The sequence below is a fragment of the Doryrhamphus excisus genome, linkage group LG22 (genome assembly GCF_037039965.1).
Source record: "Doryrhamphus excisus strain RoL-2023G ecotype Guam linkage group LG22, RoL_Dexc_Guam_v1.1, whole genome shotgun sequence".
NCBI lineage: Eukaryota > Metazoa > Chordata > Actinopteri > Syngnathiformes > Syngnathidae > Doryrhamphus > Doryrhamphus excisus.
The window spans coordinates 11,719,052-11,743,103 of record NC_136378.1 but is presented as its reverse complement, the minus strand read 5'-3'; the positions used below and the strand labels follow the sequence as shown (position 1 = coordinate 11,743,103).

The following is a 24,052-nucleotide window of genomic DNA, read 5'->3' as shown; positions in this document are numbered from 1 at the left end:
GACCAGTCCGGTATGTACCCCACCTCGCCCAAAGACAACTGGGATTTATCATCCGCGTGATACTAGTGAGGATAAGCGGCATAGAAAATGGATAGATGGACACCATAAGTGTGTTTTTTCTTTTCAATGTTTTTGATGCCACCACAGAAAGGTGCCAGTGATTGCAAAGAGCAGAAGTATAATATAGACGGGGAAAGTTTTACACATATGGCCAAAGCAATACTAAGTCAACATCAAAAGTCAATGAAGGATGGAATATACATTACATGTTAGTGCTCTTTATGGTATGAATCTGGACTGAATCTGCTGTAGACTGAAATGCTGATCTGGACATCCACAATGAACACATTTATACAGTTGTATGAGGTGCCATACATCCATTTTCTATACTGCTTATTGTCATTAGAGTTGCTGGGTTTTGTTGCATGCTGGAACCTATCCCAGCTGACTTCGGGCAAGAGGCAGGATACACCCTGGACTGGTCGCCAGCCAATTGCAGAGCACATATAGACAAGACACCCGGAAAAAAAACACCAGAGATGCCTAAGCAGAGATTCCAACCCAGGTCTTCCTGATCTCCTGACTTTATGGCCAAAAAGTAAACATTATGTTCAAAGTAGTTATGTTGAGTGAACACAATTAATTTGTGCAAAAGGTTGATAAGAACATTTAACATGTTCTTTAACATGTTTATAAATAACGGATATGCTCATATCAATGTACATGAGTGACGCCAAGCAGATCTATACTGGTGCATGTAATGGTAGTTGTTTTACAAACTACTCAAGGCTTCCTTCCATGTCATGCACAAGTACACACTTTCATGCGGGTTTTTCATTCAAAGATGTCACTGAACAGTTTGATTGGAATGGGAAATCACACTGGGCTGTGAGCTGCTAAACAATAGCCCCAGCCTATATCTCAAAGCTCTTCACTTCAGGAAGAGAGGAGGATTACTGCAAAAACATGTGTCACGCTGCCATGGAAACAGCACGGATTGTGGCTGCTCAAAAAGATTAAAAATCTTTGTTCATCCAGGAACAGTAATTAGATGTATATCATTTACTGCACAGACTGAAATTATTAAAATGCAGGACGGCATCATGGAATGATCAGGAAGACTATTGGCTGACTGGACTGGCACCTACAGAGCACTGACGTGCAGTCAGGAGAGGCAGGTCAAGCAGAGTGTTATAAATGTATTTTCTGTATAATTCCAAATCATAAAAAATAAATCTTTGGTAAAAATCGCTGAATGTGCACATTTCCTGATCCAATACAAGCCCAAAAGCTGAAATGAGGCTGTGTGAGCCCAGCCTACGCTCCGAATGCACAGTCAGTGATAAACTGGGTTGCATGGCATGTGCCCATTTCCGTTTGTCAGCATATTGTCGATATAATGTTTGCAGAAACATTGATGATGACTTTCTACAGTTTATCTACTTTGTGTCATACAAATGTCATACGGCGAGGAGCACAGCTTCTCCTTGTCTCCCCGTGCATGCGTCGGTTTTTTCCGGGTACTCCGGTTTCCTCCCACACTCCAAAAACATGCCAGGTTAATTGGTGACTCTAAATTGTCCATAGGTATGAATGTGAGTGTGAATGGTTGTTTGTCTATATGTGCCCTGGGATTGGCTGGCCATCAGTCATGGGTGTACCATGCGTCTCGCCTGAAGTTAGCTGGGATAGGCTCCAGCATACCCCATGACCCCCATGAAGATAAGCTGCATAGAAGAAGGAGGTCCAAAGGAGTCGGTTCCTCGCCAGCCATGAAGCTCACCACACATTTTTGCTACGGAGGTCAACCCTGATTGCCCTTGTTAACCTTCTGCTTGCTTTGTCTGCCACACCCCATCCACCCCAATACCATTCTATTTTCAGCCCAATTCACTACCATAGCACAATCTGTTCAGTTCCCATCAATCTTCAATAATATAGGCACCAGACAGCAAGAACAAGGGGTGAGATAGTGATGCACTCTCTAACCAATGTCCCTCCCTGTTCTATCCTTCCTCTCATCCCCCCATCTCTTTAATGAGATCACCACTCTCCAATATATTGCATTTTCCCCCTCTACATGTGTGAATAAATTAAAAGCATTACATAATCAATCTTCCCAATTGCCCCCTGCCATGGCACAACGTCAGACCTAGCTTGATCAAATGACAATACAGTAGCCCTTACACACACATACACAAACACTCAGCACCTGCGTACTAACAGCTCTGATAGCCTATGTCAAGTTACGGCATCAAGGATCAGAAGCCACACTCGTTTGCAAGATCTGTATGTGTGTCAAAGCAAATAAACGCAAAAGAATAGCATTCTTAGCATGGACATATGTGGCACATACTTCTGTTTTTCTGTCAAGAAAGGAGCCCATCAAGAAACGACACAAAATGACAGTGAAGCTTGAATCCTTCCTTCTTTGCACCACAAAGCATCAGCATTCACTGCTCTGGCAACTCCACTGCATTCCCCCTCAACTTGTAGTTGTAGCATAGCTGCAGCAACGCACTGACAGCATTCCTAAGCAAATACATATGCTTTTAACAAGCCTTACCATGTTTGCGCCATGTAACTGTACAGACAGCGTATGCATGGAGAAGTCCGGCTCATATGATCATTACAGTCGAATCCCCTTCGGAAGAGCTCACAATTACGATCCTTCACGAGAGCCAAGACTGAGATGTCGATTACCAGAGTGGTATATTCCAGAAAGAGGTTTCTCTTTCTGACGCACCGAGTGAGTCTCGCGGTCCGTCCTCCCTGTGTCTGCCAACCTTGTTATGTAATACACATATACCCTGAGTCTGGGAGCCAATCAGATGTGCTCTTCCTAAAACCAGTGGGAAATAGCAGCATATCTCTCACACGCACCATCTGCACATTGACGCTTCTGTCACAGCATTTAACGGACCTCTATTAGAAGACACCAGCCCGGGAGGAAGTACAAATGTGTGAAATACATGTGCAACACTTCTGATTCAACAAGACTATCCTATACAGAAAAGATAACGAATGCAGAAAAACATAATACACACAGAACATGTGCTGTGCTGCTACAGTGACAGCCAGCTCAGCCATAACCACTGCGGTCGACATTATCATGATGCTCTGCTTCCTGCATGGAAGTAAACTCAAGTTTTGTTCAGCACTCAAGAGAATCAGCCCACATGCCATGACATGTGAAAGATGTACCTGGCCTGATGCATGGCTGCCAAGTATTTCTGTCTACACAAGCAACCTGGGAAACCTTTCCCGCTTCACTAGAAAAACACATGCTACTTTTCCTACAGTGTGAGAGAGCACTTATTTCTAAAAAAAAAAACAACTAGCAGGCCCACCACCACTAATAATAGGAACTTCGTGGACAGCTCTGAGATGGGCTTTTAGCATATCTATTTCTGAAATTCATTCAACATTCATGGCACCTGCCTCCCATCTTTTATTGGCTCATGTTGGCGCATGTGGAAGAAGAAGTGACACATCACCTGACAAGCCTTTTCACTTGGTGGATGAAAAAAAATGGATTTTGCGATGGCCACTCAGGCATGAGCATCTGAAACATGTGCCTTGCTGAAGTGTGAATATGGCAGGCTGTGAAATGGGAGCGGAGTTTAGCTGCATCTAAAATGGGGGAAACCTGGAGCGGAGGCCCAGCTTTATTAGGCCTAGTCTTGTCTACTAGTGGCTGCTGTTCAGTTATGATTCCGCAGAATCTACAGCACATATCTCTCTCACTTGCAAGCCCATTTGCTAGGAGCATCACGCCGTCTTCAGTGGGAAGATATAACCCGGCTATTAGCTGCCATGTTGTGAATAAGAAAAACAATCATGCAGCAGCAGGATGGGGTTAGATATGAGTGCAGGTTTCGTCCTAATAATCGCACCAGGACACAGTAAAATGAATCCATGCTCATAAGCCAGGATGTACAACATGGAGGAAGGAGAGGAGAGGAGATCGACGAAGGGGACATGTTTATATGCGGGGATAATTCCAGTGCACTGGAAAGGTTAGAGCATCACAGACCTGTGTCCGCACCACTACGACCATCACCAGACAACATCAAACGACAAGCGAGAGGAGACAATACATAACGAAAAATCAGGGAGGGGGGTAACACAAATACATTATGTTGTACCAACGTCATTCATTTCAACGCGTTGCCGTGATGGAGCGCCGGGTGTCCCCACTCTCGACCACCGCGCACTGCCTGTCTCTCCTCTCCTGTGTGACAGCGAGGTGCGCTGCGAACCGGGCCCCGATCGCAGATCCATTAACGAGTACCGAGGATGAACATCAACAGCACGTTCACAAGCACCAGCAACGCGATCACCGTAAACACCGCGCAAGTCTGGACATCCAAGGCCATGGCGCAGCGCTGCGGGCCGTGAGATGCGCTCTCAGTCGGGCGGTATTCAGCTCTGTAGACCCCAAGCGAGCATGTAATCCACCTTTACGGTTGGGCGAAACGTGGAAAAAAGATGCCGATACGCCTCTTCACATTGCGTCTTGAAATTCATAATGGCACAGGAAGGGATGCATCATCCTCACCATCATCATCGTCATCAGTCTGCACCGCGATTTCACCCTGCTGGTCAACACCTGACGGTGTTTCGCCTCTTCCCCTACAACAGAGCGGCTTTCCGGGCTGCAGATTCCCAAAGAAAGCGAGGGGCAGGCTGTGTGCCTTCCGGTGAACACAGACCAGGCAGAGGAGGGATGCGTGTTTGAGAGGCGGTCCCGAATTAATACTCATCAGCCTCCACTGCGAGACGACCGGCAGCAGACATCACACCGGGCGGGGAGGGGCACAGCCAGCCCCTCGCTGACTTCATTGACCACCGAGGATGAAATCATAACCTCGTTCTTTCCCCACCCTGTCTAAAAATATCCCCTTCACCTGCCGTTTTATCATTTATCATTTACATAACAGCAGTGATCATCGTCTAGAATGTTATTAGCATGATGTCAGCATTTTCTTTAGTCTGGGGCCAAATGGACAATCCATCCCTTGTAATAACTCGCATCTATAGTCTGAATTTTAACATGGGGGAGACAAACTGTGTCTGTGAAATATGATATCCATACCCACGTTCTTGTTTGAGCCAATATGACGTCCGACGATAAGGGTCAAATGCCATCAAGAAAGCAATACAAATAACAACATGCTAGGCAATCAGCAAGGAACACAACATTGAAAACAATGATACAAATGAACAAACTAATCCATTCCTAAAAACTGAACCGTTTAATTCCCATAAAACATGTACAGTAACCAGACAAAACCGCTGATGATCTACAACAGAAAGGTGACGTAACATAGCCGACTCCCGGTTGTGGTTGCCATTCTTCAAGCTACATAATAGGATGTTAACAAGGAAGTACCTTTTGTGATTTAAATGAATACACACATGCACATGACCACCAGAACAACAGGCACAATAATCCATACCCCAAAACTCCACTCTGAGTTTGGGGCGGACCACTATAAACTGAATGTAACTCCCCCCGAGTAGCCCTGATGAGTTTATACACTGTAGCACAACTGGCTATTGTCTTGGTATGTGTGCCTTTTATTGTTGCGAATATCATGACACAAGGTCATTGTGTTCATGAATTATTTCATACACTGGATATGGTTCAGTTCGGTCCCCACACTCCCAATCCAGTTACACAATCAACCACTTAATACAACTTTACATAGAGCTTTGGGTTTAGGTCAAAAGATATGTGTATGTTGAAAGAATAACACCGTAAGAAGTGCATCAGTATTTTTAAAACCATAAATAATTTCCACAGCACTTTCTACATATACGTTGAGATGAAAGCGAGGGCTCATGAAAGTGAGGCTTTCAGTGAATAGCAAAGAGCTGTATGAGGCATCACAGCTGAGATATGACAACCGTTCTCAAACAAGCTTTTTTTCTGCTCTGTGCTTATGTGTGTGCATGTGTGTGAAAGGCAGAGGGAGAATATTACATAAGTGTACCCTTCCACTGTGGGCTTGCTCTCCAATCTCTCTGACATTTAGACAACAAAGGTCACATCTGAAAGTCTAAATCTGCAAAGACACCAATGCTAATTTACTCATACATATACAAAAGAGAGCTGGTTTGTAAAAACAGTACAATTGCTTACAGTATTACATGTGACAAAAAATAATTGATGAACTACACACACAAAAACCCAAGCCTTTGTTTCTCTCTTAGATGTGTTTTATATACATATGCGTTGTTTACATGAGAACTTGCAAAGGATCACAGATGACAAATGTTAAACTGCTGCTCGTTATTAAAATATCCAATGACATTTGTGTCTACACCCTTGGAAGTTAAAATTTACAGAGAATCAGAATCCACAATAGGTTACATTCATTGGTCTCGCCTATTTCACCTGCCATCATGCTTATTTTTCGGCCCTTTGTATTGAGTCGTGGACTCCTATAGAGCAGCTACACACAATAACCAGCACACATTAATTGTAATTGTGATTAAGCAATTACAATACATATTCAGTACACATAGGCCCACAGTGTCCAAAAAGCCATGGTGCACACCATGTCGAAAGAACAACGACATGAAACTAGCCTCTATAGATCTTGACGGTGCTCAACATCTTTTCAATGAACAACAAAGACACAAGCATGGGGCACACATCAGTGTTTACCACCAAAGATTCATTGTTGTAATTATGTTGCCGCTGGGAATCACTTGCTCACATTATACATCTCAGAGAAATATCCAACCATAAATGATATTGGTATTATCCATCACGACCAACATTACCTATACACTGAAAGCAATAGTAGAAGGACAGATGCACTTAACTGCTTTCATTTAATAGTGTGCAATATGTAGCTCTCTATTAGGAAGGGAACCATATTTGAGAAGTTAAGTGGAGGTAGAAACTGGACACTGGACACAGCTTTGTAAAAATGTGTTCTCTTTGTGCCACTTTAGTTACTTGCTAAAAACACTTTCACATCCATAATCTATAATGACATTGTCAAAGTATTGGGACTGGAGACCAAAAATGCTGATCAGGACATCACTACATTATACTATTGACACATTCATAATGAAGAGGAGCATTTGTAATGTGTAGATCTCTGCAGAGGAGGCAATGTCACGCATTGGCAGATTCACTGCTCCATTTTTCATTTGAACGGCCATAAGCTACAGTTCATTATGTCTGGTTGACAGCAATGTACGTTGGGTCACAGAGGCAAAACACTAGAAAAGCGTTGTTTGACTAGGCTTGACATTTTTAACTATTTCAAAATGTCAAGGATAGTCAAAGCCGAGCCTAAGTTGGGTTAACCCATAAATGGATGGGTTATGAAATTAGCTATAATTCTAGCCTTAGAATTGTTCTTGAGTCAGTCCGTACTGACACCACAAACATTTTTAGAATGTTTCACTCCGAGTATGAAATTCAGCACAATCAAAACTGTTTGTGGTCCGAGGGCATTTGGCCTTTGGTGGCAATGTGCACCACACCCATTTTCACTCCAGTCTGCTCCAGTTCTTTTGTTCCTTTCCCATCCCCACAGCAACCACACTGATTTCCTGCTTCCTCCCAGACATCCATGCCACAGAATGCCTAAAAACATATTTAGATTTTTACATCAAGGTTTTCCTCAATTGTTAAGGAATCAACTGTCCGGTCTGTGCGATTTATAATAGTTGAAAGACAAGTTAGTGGGTCAGTAAAGATAATGAGTAAGGAGAAAGTAAAGAAGAGAATCTTTGAATTTTTTTTCTTGGTTTGAAAGAGTGAATAGATAGTACAGATGCACTACAAATACTACTACACACTGCACATGCCTTTGTATCTATATTCCAAGGTATTTGATTATTTCTACAGTGGCTTTTTTTCCTCCATTTGGACCGACTATTTAGTATCACACAATTGATCTCATGATAGGAATTTGTATTCCTTATTTTACAAGGGTAAAATTTTAAATATATTACATGTAAGTATGTTATGTACCAATATTTTCCCATACAGTAGAATGTGTGCTTCTGTGAACAAAAAACACAGGAAATAGGCATTTGTTAGCCCAGATGAGGAAAAAAGGCATGGTCTATTTGAGGCGCTGATTTGTTGCAGGCGAGTGCTGCACTGTTGCAATAGCACTGTGCCAGTTATGAGTATGTTTACCAGTGTCACAACTCATCAGAGCACCGTCAGCCACCTGGGGCCCTGAACATTGGAATCCTGGCTGTGTTTTCTGGTTTCTGGCTCCTTTTTGCATGCAATGTGTGTGGGGATTTTGCTTAATGTTTACATCAGAGCAGTACGGAACACCATTTTTATTATCTATGAAATCCCTTTTTACCTTACATTATGTTGTGGTGGATAATAGTTTTCTCACAATAGATCTGTTCTCTGTGATAAATTGAGTCCCTAGCTTTACAGTTAGGAAAGGTACTGGCATGTCATGACATCGGTGCAGGAATGCTCAAGTAGACCTTAATTCGTTACACTGCAATTCACTATCATTATTTTCATTATTCACATGAGAAATCATGCACTTCTGCTGTAAGTGGCATATGCAACCATATAACCAAAAGGATGATTTATTGGGATTGTGTGATGTACTACAAAATAATACAAATGTTAAATAAATAAAAGATGGGATATCATTCCTCCACTTTCACATAGACTGGATCCCAAGATGCAGGTGCACCCAAAGGCCTGGACCGAGGACCACATGGAATGAATAGAATTCAAGTGAGGTGAGAGGATGAAAAATAAACATTGAGTATCTTGAAATAAGGAGGAGAGGGAAGTAGAAGTTATGTGAGCTATGAACTGGAGACAAAAAGGGGGAGATGGAGTGAAGAGATACAAGGAGTGAAGTGATTGCATAATACGTGCATGTCGGGCCTATGAGTTCTGTGTTAATCGCAGACGGAATCACGTAATTGGACATTTTATGTTATTTTAAATAGTGCAGTATGTAGTACAGTATGTGATGGTGGGCTTTGTCTGACCTTGCATGTAGTGCAGCAAAGAGCCTGGGAGGTCAGAGACGGAAAGTACAACAAAATAATGCACACAGGAAGTGTCAGCTGCAAGGAAAACCCACCCCATATTTCACAGATTCCTGCAGGACACACTTTAATGAACAGAGCCCCTTCCAGGCCATTATATTTTATCATTCATTTTAGGATAGGGACAGCACTCAAGATGATGTGCATAATTCACTGAAAAGGAAGTGAAGCCAACAGCTTCCCAACCTGCATGTACTGCATGTTTTTTAAGTAGTGTTAGCTGTAGATCCACAAGAATGTTTGCATTTTGTATTTATCTAATAAAATCTACATAAGTCTGTTTGAGTACTTGTCAGGAAACCAATAACAAACCTCCTATAGCAAATGTCCCTTGAGCAGCCAACTACTCACAAACTTACCTGACCACTTACGATAGCCAGCAGCAATTTGTCTGTTACATGTGATGATATCACAATTATAACCCCTATTTAAGCAATCATTTGTATGGAAGATTTATGAGGTAATCCTGTCATGACTAAAACTGCATTCCTTAATAGGATTGCTGCAGGGATTATACTGTACATACATTTGCATTGTATATTTGCTGTTATCAAACACCTATACTGTATATAATACCTGAGAGCAGGGATGGTACCAGTCATCAAACCTTCAAAGCAAGCAGTGGGAACAAGCCCAAACTATTTGGTGAAGATGAAAACTTATAGCAATACTTACAGTATATTTTTCTGTGTGGTGTATCAGCGATACTGCTCATCCCAGACTATGCTTACGCTCTCTCTGAGGGACTAAAAATCAATTAATTCTGCCTTTCACCGACTGTATCGATGCATTTGCAGTGTAAATAGTACACTCCAAAATATTTTATTCAAGTGGTGCGCACCAATGAACTAACAATATCTAACAACTTCTAATTAAGCCTAAATGTCTCATTTTTTTCCAATTCTTCACATTTTGTCACTGTTGCTTAGTATTTGTTACCATCTGAACTCATTCTAAACATTTCCCGCAATAAAGACACATTCTGGAAGACAGAGTCACACTGTGAATTAAAAATGAATCAATCAAGTCTGTATTTTATTAACTGCTAATTATGTTCTGCAATTAGCTTCCTTCATGGTTTCAGCTCACATGGCAGTGTGCCAGCATGGCTATTGAAGTTCCAGTGTGTAGGTGTTTGGCCTGAGGGTGACCACAGAGAATGCTGAAGCAGCATCTAAAATGTCAAGTATCAAGTACTTTGTGCAGTTTTCAGCTGAAGACAACATTATTGAGGTCCTTTGCATATCCACTTAACATGACCTGTGTCACAAAGTCTTCTCCATCATAAGAATTACTTCATTTTCAGTCATGTCGCCAGGGAACATATACACTATACAAACCCACTCTTCTGGAAAGGCTTTCTAACAATCTAAGTGTTGCTTTAGGTACGAGTTCCAATTTCCATTTAAATTTATTGATAATATTTTTATGGTCTGAGATACAAGAATTGGCTAAAGGTGTCCCAAAAGAAAAAAAAACAGCATAACACATTCCTCACACCATCTGTACGAAAATGCGGAAGTACAAAATACAAAGTGATACAACAAAGCATAAATACAAATCTACGCTTGCACTGGTGAGTCTGGAAGAATATACAGAATAATTATAATGAGAGTTACAATAAAGCAGGCTACTCCAGTGAGTCAGATGATAGAGTCACCACACACTCCCTGAGAACAAGAAGCCACATTAAATAAAAGTGGGAATAGCTTTTATAGGGAGCAAAGGAAACCCTCTCAACAGTTATATAAGAAAAAGGCCCTGAGCTTCTCTGTCCCAAACACACACACACACACACACACACCATTACCACTTATGCACGCACCAACAATAACCCACATGAACACACCTGACAAGCACAGACCCATTTGGTAGGAGAAACAGCCTCGAGAGACTGTGACACAACCACCTGCTTAGATTCCATCAGCAGCACTTTATCAGAACTGTTACAGCTGGTGGCTGCAGGAAGTCAGTGCATATAAGTTTGCACCTTGCCAGCGCAGTGGTGCTGAATGAACAACAATGACGGATTCTAGGTCACCTGCGGCTGACAGTGTAGATGCTTGCATTTATACGGAGGAAATCCTATTCAATAATACAACCTTCACTGGGTGCTTGCCAAAAACCTCATAAATGCATACTATTTAGTCACTCTGATGTTGTCAATACAATACAATACTCATTTAATCAATACATGTACCACATGGGTGCTATATATAGGAGGGTGTACTACTACGGCACCATAACACCATCATTTAAGCAAATTAATTAGTTAATTACCATATGAAGACCAGTGCGCCCACATGCATCTAAAATTGTGTGCCCAAGTGACACTTTCCATCACTGGTCTACTCTTTGAGCAACTAGCCCATGCCTGCTGACTCATGCATTCATAATTAATAGAAAGCGTTGCATAATATGATTATGACCGCATATACTCAGGTTGCTCTTACCCTTAATCGTGTGAGATTTCTGATTTAAGTTTTAATCTGCATGAAGCCCTTAATGAGTCTCCCTTCCTGACAAGTTGACAGTACAGATGCTATCACAGCATCAGTACCAAACCACAGCAAACTGTCCCCTCATCTGAAGAATTAGCAGAGGAGGAAAGGAAAGGAGAGGGGGCAGTGACTGGAGGAGAAATCCATTTAAATGAAATGAAGAAGAGAGGCGTCCGCATTAGCAGTTAATCCACTGCAGTGAGAATGCTTTCTTTTGCCTGTGGCCTCCAGGCTGAAGTAGTCATCCTAATAGGAAGTGTAACACACACTGCAGTGTACCTTAAAGACCTCTGTTGAAACCACTGGCCGCATATTGTGTATTAAATCTAGCAAAATGACTACAGTCTCACCTTTTAAAGACATTTCCAGTATTGCATGTCCCTACCTTAGTAGAGGCGACAACACAAACGTGCACATTAAAAAGGAAGCATCTCTCGTTGCCTCTCTTTTTCTCTTCCCCACCCTATTCTCTCTCTCACCCACACACTGTCTCCTTTTAGCTCTCGCTTAAAAAGGATGCCTAAAGATAGAAGCAAGAAGATGAACGGGAGACAGCAAGTGTCATGGCAACATTGCGCAATGGTTTGCAAACACTATATATATATATATATATATATATATATATATATATATACCACAAGGTTACTTTTAACCTATTTAACCTGTTTCGGTCGGGAGGGGTTCGTTCAGTGTTTATAATGATTTTGTGGCACGACTGAGGGGTCTGCCGAGGAAATATTTCCACACACAAACGTTCCAGCATTCCAGTCATCAACTTGGCTTGTTGACCGTTTAAACTGGTATAAGTCATTTTCTTACCATGGGAAGAATCTATACCGATATACCGGTACATAAGAAATATCACCCAACCCTAATATACACTATACAGTATTTAGGTTTATACAGCAGAAACTCATGTCCAAATGTCAGGGCAAAGACCCAAGAGAGAACCTCATGTCTGTGTACACAGCATCTGTGTTAAGTGCTCCAAGTGATCAATGGAACCCCTTTAGAGTTCTTTAATGGAAAAACGTCCAAATTCAGTGCAAAAAAATGTGTCATGCAATATACAAAAGGCTTGAAACGCAAACATTTACATTCTTCATTGATTGAACCATCCGTGTAAATCATGTCAAACTGGAAATATTGTATACACTGCATGTTCTCTAAATTCAGTGGAATTTATATTTTAATTAAACATTCCACAAAATATATCCATGATACCGTCCATGAAACAAGTCAGCACAGCGCATGAACCTGCATTCATCAGTCAATAGATTCCAAAAATGTTTAGTATTTTAAAAATAAAAGCAGTGCGGCTAAAAGAAGGGTCTTTCACTTACAATGTTGACCTGTAGCGGCTCTGACCCAGGTCGCAGCAGCCTCCTCCTCCTACAGCTCCCATCTCCAGACCGTAGGCGCACCGATGATGACTGACCCACATCTGCTGGACAAGCACAAGCAGGTTAGTGGAAAACTCATTTTTCAATTCAATCAAACACATTTTAGTGATATGGTACCTGAGTGGGGGAGGAGTAGAGCCAAGGCAGTGAGGGTGCTGGGGGGCAGAGGCAGGGAGCGGCACCGCTGCAGAGAAGCCCTCAGTGGGGGCTCTAATGGAGACACCCCCGGAGGGCGAGACAAGGCCTAGAATGTACTCAGTTAGTTAGGCCGTATCCTATATTCCATACAGTGCTTCTTTGACACATGAATGTACCTACAGCGTCTCTATTTAAAAGTCTGCCTTGCATCTTTTTGTGTGAATTCAAGTGCTTCTCATCTGCTAAATGTGGCGTATTAGTTAGCAGTGCGTTCCGTGCTGCAAACTGTGAGACTATACATCAAGGCAAGCAGGCAACCTCTAAGGTTCAAACAGGCTGACTCCGAGTTAGGCCAATGAGAAGTAGAGCTTATGGAAGCGATGAGGCAGAAAATTGGACATACAGAAAAACAGAGAGGCAAAAAGTGAGAGGGGGATGTGAGCCGTTGAAAAAGCAGAATTCAGAAACATAGCCCTGCGTCTTTAAATGGGGCAAAGCATGCTTGCATGGTTGCAGCTAACAGTTAGAGGTGTATAACTACTGGGTTAGTAATGGACTGTCCTTCAGCGTCTGTAGTGTGTTTGATTCATTACGGCCTTGTGCTATATTTATCACTGAGGTGGTACAAACTACAAGTGAGACTCAAAGCAGCTTTTGAACGTTTCAAAAGCACACATAAAGGGAGGTGGACGTACAGCTGTACTTTGCCACATTGTGCTTCAAATTTTGCGACAGATTGCTGTATTTACATTTTATTGCCGTGTTTACAGCTGTATTTACAGGCCCACTAATTGCATATTTTCAAAGGCTTGTCCAATGTAGTGAATGTATGCACAAATGACGGCGTGTTAATATGACATCTTACTCTGTGGTGCAGCTCCGTGGACTGCATCTCTCTACTAACACTGGCTTCAATGACAGAGCAAGGCCTGGGACGAGCAGTCCTCCATCTAAGCCCCGGTGAGTGTTGCACGGTGGGATTAGGTCTGTGCTTCCATCGACACAGTGAGCCAAACTCACTATAATGGTTGTAGAGGTCTTGCTCTGGGTTTGGCTTCTGCAGATCCAATACAGCTGATGCTGGGCGGGGACGAGGGCGCAGTAGCTTCTGGGGTACAGAGGTCTTCTCTGTGCTAGAGTGGGGCAATGCTGGGCCTGGCAGTCTTACACTGCAGGCTGTCTGGCTTGCAATCTGCTCACACAGCTGGGATTGGCAAAGATTCTCAGTGGCTTGGCCCAGACACAAGGCACAATAATAAACACTTATTGGACACATTATTAGGTACACCTGCACCTGAAATATAATGAAACCTATTTTAAGAGCTCTATCAAAAGTTCTGTCTTCTAAAAGGTAACACGTGATTTTGATTGACTTGGAGAGGTATTATTTTAGTAATTTAAAGATGCGCCTTTCACTAAAATCTTCGACTGTATGAGGAAAAGAGTGAGAAATGAGGAAAAGACCCCAAAAAATACTGAGGAGACTGTGTCTTTCCCATGTGGACATTAATTTAAAAAAGCAATATATTTTCAGTTGTTAAAAAAATTATTAAACATAAAATGCTTTGGAAAAATCAAATAATACCCGCATATTTACTACGCTACAGTAAAATTAATTAATAATCAATATGACATGCCACATAAAACATGACCAAAGTCTGGTGTGTGTCTTCTGTGTTAATTTAACAATTACAATGCTGTGACACAATTACCAATGCAATGTGGGAACAGGAGCAAACACAACAGGTGGAAATGCCCTTTAAGATATATCACACAAGGGAAAAATACACTGGAAAATTTTATCAAGGAAACAATTTTAGTTTATATTAACTGAGCTATTATTAGGATGCACGTCACGATACAGATTTCAACTCCATGTGCTTTTGCATAAACAACCCTTATGAAAGTGTGCTGAGTATTGAGATGTCATATCTCATTTTGTCAACAGGGGTTGGGCTAACGTGTCCTGACTCAGTGTGACTGGCAGGGACATGACTAATACCTTCACGGGAGTAAAAAAAAAAAAGAAGGGTTGCTGCCATGAAGCACAGACATCACCATGCTCTAGGCGCAGTGACAAGCTTCATGGGAAAAAGTCTGTCTTTGCATGCTACATGGGCTGACAAACATCTCTGGTTTAAAGTTGTATGCCATTGTGATTACTACTGCCTCTCTCCAACAGATGGGGCTACATGACAACTAAATAAAGTTGTGGTGTCTTGAATGTTTTTCTTCCCCCCCAACAGTTAATGAACCACACCTACTTGTTCTGAATTCATGGGGAAATGACTAACAGCATCCATGCTATTTTTCTACTATGTTGACGCTGATGGAAAAAGAATGTCTCTGTTTAAAAATGTTACACCAACCACATTTTAAACACAGACACACTAATTGCATGATGCATGCCTCTGACAGTGTTAATGACGAGGAGAAGCCTGCGATGGAATGGGGTTATGACATTAAAATGAAACATTATTTGACTGACCCGGCATTTAGTGAAATGATGTGGTAATAAACATACAGTACTACACTGATATCGCATACCTTGAATATCTCTTCAGTTGAATCAGAGGCTGGGACGCAATCGGTTGTGCTCTCTTTACCATCCTTATGTGCTTGGATATTCCCTTCCTGTATTTGGTGGGAGCAAAGAGCAGCATCCTTGGAATCTTCTTCATTTCCCCTGTCTTCCTCTCCCTTTTCTCCTGGATGAAAGCAGTTTAGTGGATTCCTGTCGTGCTCAGCGCTTTTTTCCAATTCAGTGTTTGTAACTGCGTCAGGGATATGCTTCTCTATTATAGTTGAGGACATGTGGTTTGTTGTTATCGCTATATGTTTGCTTGTACATTCTGAAGTTTGAAGGCCATTGACACTTCCAGACACGGAGCATGCCCTAAAAGCTTTTAAGACAACCTTCGGAGATCTGCTACCTGTCACGGGTGCTGGGGCCTGTGCTGGGTCAAAACTACTGGAGTGTGAGGATTTACTGGTCAATGATGAGGATGGGGTATTCTGGCATCTTGGATGCCCTTCACTGTGAAGTGTTAGGGTCACACTGTGAACTTTGTGGACTGTGCGCTGAGAAGCCTGAGGAGAGCTAATTGGGGTCTTCTCATCCTCTGGAGGTGAGAACGAGCGGGATGTTGTCCGCCATTTTCTGGCAGTTTCTGCTACATTATTGAAAAATTTAAACAATCCACCAAAATGGCCCTTAATGTCAGAATGTTTTGGGGGCTGTGCTTGGTAGTCTTTGACATTCTCCAGGTCTACAGAACCGTAGTCCGAGTCGATGGTCTTATCTAGAGAGTGGAGCTCCGAATCGAAGCTCCTCTCTGAGTAGACAGGATTGGCCTTCCCCAGAAGAGAGATCCTCCTCAGGTAACTCCACACATCTTTTTGTCGCCTTCCTGCACCCTGGTGGTTACTTTTGCTTGTCTTAACACTTGTCTCCTCACACGAGCCTGCCGTTTTATTACAGTTTGTTGAATTGTTGTGGCTTCTTTTTGAGTAGGAAACTCTTTCTGATGGTTTACACCCATTCTGAACTGTAGTCTCCGGCACCACACCGGGTTGATGGTCAGCTATCGGAGCTGTGAGGTCAATGTCTTCAAAAGAACAGTCAAACTCTGCTGTGTAGCCAGCGTATGAATGCCTCTTGCCACGGTGTCTAAGTGTGCCCCTGCTGGATTGCTGTGGCGTGCCAATGTCTCGGCAGAAAGACTCCTCATCCACCAAGGAGCTGCTGAGCTTGGCACTAGACAATTTCCCAGCCTTCCCTCTAAACACAGAAGGGGATTTAAGTTTTTTAAATGAGCGAACTTTATCAGCAAAAGACTGTTTAGGGATGGAAGCCTCCCCAAGGAGGATCATGGACTGGGGTCTTCGCTCCAGCTCTGACACAGCTCTTTTCCGGTTCAAGATCTTCCAGATGCCCCCAGTGGCACGAGGTCGTCGGTTGACCTCCTGTCTGTCCTTGACAGGGGTCTGAAAAGATGCAGGCTGAGTCTCGCCCTGCATCTCTGCAGGCCCTGACCCAGTCTCCTGAATATAAACACTGCTCGTCTCATTCTCCACATCCAGGGAAACATTAAACACTCGGTTGACAAACCCGTTAGGGTTGTTACTCTCTGGGGCTGGATTGTCAATATTCTCCATCCTCTCTCATCCCACGGTGTCAGCTATCAGCTCCAATGACCATCATGTCTTGGTCTTCCCTCTCATCAACACCTACGAAATTAAAATAAATACATTTTTTCTATGATGAGTCAAAAGACATTTTCACCCGCCACTTCCCTCCCCTCTGATTTGACCCAGATTATGCAGTAATTATTTGTAAAACAGCCCCCTTTAAACCACCATTTAAACCAGGAGGCAGCGTTGTCATGGAAACACTCTACAGCGACGTCTTGTTATTTCAAGCGACTGTGACGTCATCATATAAGCGCCTTCACAAAACAGATGCCAGGCATAATCCCTTCAATCATATATGCAATGTACAGAAACATATTGTACCAGGCTTTTTCAATTAAGATAGTCTTTTAAATTAATTTGTTTGATTTAATCATCTCGACAATAGATAGATTTAGAATGAGTCACAAGGTGTTTTTAATATAAATATAGCCCCCTGTACTTCTACAAAATGATGACGCTCACAAATATCACCCCTTTTAAGATACATGTCAGACACTTTGTAACACTCCACAGATTAGTGCAAACACTGCGAGTCAATTTATAAAGGCAAGTTCTGGTTTGGATAAACTTATCACATTGTTTTATCAAGCGATAAAAACAATCTGGAGTTCCACAAGTGGCAAATAAAGTGTCGTTCACTTACTGCGCTGGTAAAGATGGCATCGTCACTGGCGTCCATAAGTCAACAAAAAGTCGGCTTAAACTCCATCCGGAAGACTTTAGCGGCTTAGTCTACATCCTCGGGCGAAGCAGCACTTTAGTGGCGGGCGGCGACTCCCCACCAGATCCTGCCCGGCTCGGTTTACACCTCCGAACCTCCGAACCTCCGCTGTAGTGACCGAAGGAACTCAGTCAGTTAGCCACACACCGGTGAACTCTTGGCCTGCGAGCACGCGCACACGCCCACGCACTGATTGGTGCTCTGTGCATGCGCACGCACGACCGCGAACGCACACGCCGTGTCAACTACACTCACTCGCCACAACATTAGGTACACTTGCAAAGTCTAATGAGATTCAAAGCAATTCATTTAGGAGAATAACATTCAAAAAGTAGTCAAATATTGTACTCAAGTAAACGTCACTTATTTTTACTCACACAGGTCGAAAAATGGACTCAGGTGAAAAGTAACTAAAGTTAAAAGTACTCGTAGTAATAGTTTGTAGTTGCTGGAAAAACATGGTATAAAGTGTTCTTCACCTTCTGGAATTTAAGTATACATTCGTCTTTCTGCAGAATTTACCAACATGTGGTCATCAATCTTTCCAGGCACCTTATTTGATTTTTGTTTATATTTTTCTAAGATTTAAATCACAAGTTTTTACTTCTGTTTTCCTGATTGTGTTGCTTTGTGTAAAGTACTTCTATTCAAATAAATATTGATCGATTGATACCGTAATTTAAAGAAAACATATTTTAGTAAAAGCTACAGGTACAGATTTTAGTAAAAGAAATAATACTCCATTACAATAATGTGTGTAAATTAAATCCATTACTTTCCATCTCTGCAAATCACGTTCTATTTATCATGCAGGCACACACACTCACCAGCCACCACATTATGACCACTTGCCCAATCTGATGAGATCCAATACAGGAGCTGACTCAAAGCAAATCTGACTTTACAAGGATAATTGCTGCTGTACTGCTGTTGTTCTTATGAAGACATCCATTTAACTTGATGTTTATTATTGTTGCAGTTTACTGTGGTGCTGAACTGATGCAGACGCACAGGGATCCGCTGTACACGATATAGGCCTACATATGTGAAGTAAGATAACTCATCTTCTGCGGGCCTATCATCCAAACACCAATGATGGAGGACCCATGACCCATGATGTCATCATGCATCACCACAGCGTTGACATGACTGACGTACACATGGTTAACATCGATGGTTAACGTTTGGTTGTTTCAAATTATCACAGTAAGACTTCCTGGTCCTGAGGCAGCAAAACAACTCCAGACCATTACACTACCACCACCATGTTTTACTGTTACTTTTATATTACTTTTATGCCACATGTAATGGGACCCACGCATTGGGGCTCACGTTAAACTTTAGTCTTGTCAGACCCCACAGAGTATTTTACAAAAGGTCATCAAGATGGGGTCATCAAGATGTTTTCTGGCCAAACTGAGACAAGCCTTAATGTTTGTTGTTTTAGTCTTGGAACTCTGCCATGCAGGTCATTTTTGTCTTTCTTATGGTGGAGTTATGAATACCGACCTTAACTGAGACAACTGAGGCCTGCAGTTCTTTGAATGTTGTTGTGTGGTCTTTTGTGACCTCTTGGATGAGTTCCATTTTTTCGCCATTTGTGGGTAATGGCTCTCACTGTGGTTCGCTGGAGTCCCAAAGCAACAGCAATGGCTTTATAACCTTTTCCAGACTGATAGAACTCAATTCATCTCAGTTAAGTTGTAATTTAAGAGGAGGGAAATCACTTTTTCACACAGGACCATTTAGGTTTGTAGGTTCTTTTTTTCTTCCTTAATGACAACGTTTCATTTAAAAACTGCATTTTGTGTTGCCATTGATGAACTTTTGTTAACTAGTAATTGTTTGATGATCTGAAACAATTAAGTGTGACAAACATGTAAATAAATAATAACTCAGGAAGGGGGCAAACATCATTTCACACCACTGTATCTAAGTTTACAGTGCTGTTTGTATATATTTTTCTGCAAAAAATCCAAAGTCAACAATTGTGCCGGGATTGCCTGCATCCTTATTTGTTAGACAGATTTACACTAAAGCATATTTGTCAGTGAAAACAAGTAATTGACTGAACTCTGGTCTCACTAGCTGATCCTCCTTTGGGATTTGCCATGAATGTGAAAATCCTTCCATTGAAAGCACACAATGGGGAGAGGGCGCTCAGGGGGTCGGGGAACTGAAGGAATTCACAAAACCTAAACAGCTCCATAGCTTCATGGCCGATAGAAAGAGGAGATGGTGGAAGAAGGGACCTAAATTTAAACATTTCCTCTCTGTCCTGTTTTGGGCCCATTGTCATCGCATGGTGTTCTCCCTTCTGCACAGGAAGAAGTGGATCTGACATCAATGCTCTCGGGCTGACAATGCCAGGAAGTCTGTCTGACTGTATGTAAATATCTCTGTGTGTCCATGCTTCCCTTGCTACCCATGGAGCTACTCTTTGCTCCCCGGCCGTGGGGCTGCATTGAGCACCGTGTTGCGACATGGTGATTTACGTGCTACGCCCCTTATAACTCATCCAAGGAGGAATTATAGCACCCTTTCCTCCAATTGGTCTCTCCTCTGAAAACCAGCTTGCAATCATGCATTAATTCCATAACCTTGACTCGTGTTTTGTCTTTTTCAACTCTCTTCCATTCCCTCCCTCCTTTCTCTCGGTCACTTCCTGAGCACCCCAAGCAGTCTTCCTGTTGTCCCCTCCCATCACAAGACATCCTGGTCTGGATCATGCATGCCTGAAACAGCTATCTGGAGTACCTTACAAAGTAAAGCACATGTTTTAACGTGTGCTACAATGTGAGAGACGGCAAGGGAAAGCCGGTGATGGATGGCAGGCAAGATTAAAAGCGTATGGACGCTCTGCCAGCAGGGCCTGTTGCTGAAATGATTCATTTTTGTTTTGTTGTTGTCTGTATAAATTGCCGCCAGTTGACCGTGTCGCCGATGTATCGCAAGTGTTGAACAGATTAAGAGAACTCTTTGAAATGATGTCATTGGCTTCTCATTTTCAGAACAATCGACCTCTTCCTCCTCTTCCTATGACACAGTCCTCACTCGTGGAGATTACGGGAGACAAACACTTGCTGAGTTTCAGCCCAGTTGTAATTATTTCACCAGTCTTTGTCAAAGCTGCTGAGTGAAAACAGGCTGCCATGAAAAAGCTGGCCAGACTGGACTGGCGGGGGTGGGTGGATGCCGGTAGATATGCTGCGATATCAAATGGGAGGCTTACTGAAGCATGGGAACTGAATCCAGGAGGTGTGTATGTTGTGTGAGAACAGCTGGGAGTTCCGTTTTGTTTTCAGGACAGGTGTTTGGGAACACTCGGATGAAGGCCGTCTCCATGTTAGGAATGCTGAGTTAAGAAGGTGTTTAATGCTATTTTCTTTTGCTGTGGCATCTAAAGGCTCCATAGTTGATGTGACATGATTAGACATGGATGACCATTTTCTTCAGACTTTCTGTATTAAACAGGCACAGGACTTATCCTGACATTCCAGACATTCCCTGGGTGCTGACCTGCATACTTCCCTGGCCTAGTTGCACATGGCACTATCATTGACGCACACGCACACACACACACACACTGCATTTTCACTTATCCCACCAATTGAACCACTTTGAAGTTGACTGCATCTCCATATGGGATAAGCAATCAGTTTGTAGCTTTTGTTTGCGTATTGACAGAGACTCTGCACTCTCATTGTGTCCGTTGTATGACTTCCACGTTGAGAGATTTTGAAAGAGGATAAGTCTGAATGTGATTAATAATGGGAATATCTACAGTAATAAAACCGTGTGTGTGCACATGGGGGGGCTTCCAGCTGGGGACTTTTAGCCTTTATCAGGAAGAATCTGAAAACAGGAAGGCGGCTTCCAATAAACAACACTAACGGAAGACGACCACAGCTCTACTTCCTGTTCCAGAGCAAGAAAGGAAACAGCAGATTTTTTAGGAATTCAAATCCCAACTCTGTGGTCCTCAGTTAAAATGTCCTCTTACCAGTAATTAGCATCCATGACTTATTTTTGGCTTCTTTTGTGGCCATTTTGTCAAATTCTTTATTATGGGTGGTTTTGGACTTGCATATGAGAAGCCAAAAGCTGCAGATTTTTTTTTATCCTAACCTGTTTTTTTTTTGTTTATCTGGTACAGCTATCCTCCTGAAGAAGAATCCTTTGGGCTGAGCTGGACTTTGTTTGTGGGTCAGCGGCAAAATGCAAAAGGCAGTCTGGCACAAAACAGACTTTCAGGTCTTTTGAGTGCCTCTGCTCCTTTGGAGAGCAAAGCTCCTGAATGAATCCCACAGGAGAGAGAGAGTGGAATGGAGCAGCAGAGGAGGGATCGCTTGTTAAATGCTGCAGATCTTCCCGTGTCTCCCCAACATGATGTAGACAGCTTAGCGGTGAGACGGGCGATCTGAGGTGACTTAGTACGTAATTAGTGTGTGAGTGATAGAATGCTGGCATTCCTCTCAGTGATTGGTCATCCTTTTGAGTTGTCTCTTTTATCTTGGTGATAAATGTTGACCTCTGACCTCATGATTTTTTTTTGTTTTGCATTCTTTGAGTTGGTACAGCTGGTGATGCTATACTAGCGTATCATTTATGAGGCCACAAGGCACTACTATTATATTTGTTTCATCCTTTTTTATTTCAATTAAAAAAAAACAATACAGTATTGAGAATCTGACTTAAAAACATATATCTTAACAAACAAAGCACCACTTTAAACGCAGAACAATATGAAATAGCTTCTTAAAGATATTCCGTCTGACAGTGATTATGTAGACCTTTTGGTGAAATCCAATGATAAACATCTGCAGTGGACATTTGCACATATACAGCCTCTGGACAATGGGTAGGCCTTAATGTTTACCCCCCCCCCTTTGTCTTGGAGCATTGGCAATTAGTATGGCCAGTTTCTTTCTACTGTGGTGACGTAACTTCATGGAAGGGCTTGCAAAAGGCTCCAGTTTTACACATGGGTGAAGAGAGACATCTAGAGGATGCAACTCAAACTGTCACCTTGGACTTTATTTGATTGGGGATGTTTTTCTGTCAGGAATGATACATATCATAGCCTTTGGTAGTGAAGTGGTGCTGAAGCGGACATGGGACTGAGCTGTCAGTCCCTTCTGGTCTAAATTTGGGTTAGGCTCCAAGAAGTGTACAATCTTGTTTTCAGATGTCCATTCTTTTTCAGAAAGAGTTAATTTATGTTGGTCTTTGCTTTTCTTTCTGAATTTATTCCCACTTTAGTGGAGTGCATCAATTCAAATAATGATATTACTACCGATACTGGCTTGTTGAGATTGATATTTTTCAGTGTGCAGTCAAGGTCAGTGGGGACGGCCTTGCTGGCCGAACCATTAGCAGAAGCAGTGAACTACGTTTTAAACTTAAAGTGTAATATTTGCCACACAGGCCAGGAACTAAATGCTAAAGTGTAAAAATAAGTCTCGAGTCGGGACGTAAACATTTCCACTCTAATATCAGGAGGTACGGCATTCCATAGGGTTCAGCCTACATAGTTCTTTCTGGCTCTCAGGACCGGTGTGTTGTGGGCGTAGGTTGAGAATGGTACTAGGTACTACTCGGTCAAGCAAATAGTTGGTGCTAACCCATGGAAGTTATTGCTAGTACTGGAGAATTATGGTTGAACGTACGCGTCCTCGTGAGGAGTACTGCATGCTGCAGCATTTTGTACTAAATGCAGGCTTTCCAAAATAAACATTGTAAGGTCCGAAACCAGCACATTACAGTAAACAAATGCGGTAGTGGATAGAATAGGCAGTATCTCGATGAAAAAAATGCAGTTTTGGTAACATTCTCAATGTACTTTTAAAATTGTGTTTTTTTCAGATTTTTTTCACTTTGGGTCACTTTGGGTAATGATGCTTATATCAAAACAAAGTGGTGTCCTTTACCAGGAAACTCTGTTTAGCTTGGCCAATAATCAACATCTCAGTTTTGTCAGAATTAAGAGTAAAAAGGGTGGGTTTTCTCCGTCCGGGTACTCCGGT

The 24,052-nt window shown here is 42.3% G+C and overlaps 1 protein-coding gene across 6 annotated transcripts in view; it reads right to left on the bottom strand.

The window, feature by feature from the left end:
- Positions 1 to 18,176, bottom strand: part of arhgef9a (Cdc42 guanine nucleotide exchange factor (GEF) 9a) — a 36,015-nt gene extending 17,839 nt beyond the window's left edge. Inside the window, exons 1-5 of one of the 6 annotated variants that reach the window (XM_078788169.1) lie at positions 17,949 to 18,176; positions 15,659 to 17,341; positions 13,977 to 14,315; positions 13,091 to 13,217; positions 12,914 to 13,014 (exon numbers count right to left, since the gene is read on the bottom strand). In XM_078788169.1, the coding sequence (XP_078644295.1) occupies positions 12,914 to 13,014; positions 13,091 to 13,217; positions 13,977 to 14,315; positions 15,659 to 17,269 (2,178 nt within the window). In that variant the 5' untranslated portion in view covers positions 17,270 to 17,341; positions 17,949 to 18,176. The other 5 variants (XM_058062916.2, XM_078788172.1, XM_078788170.1 and 2 more) reach the window with 5 other exon arrangements.
- Positions 18,177 to 24,052: the final 5,876 nt, after the last annotated feature.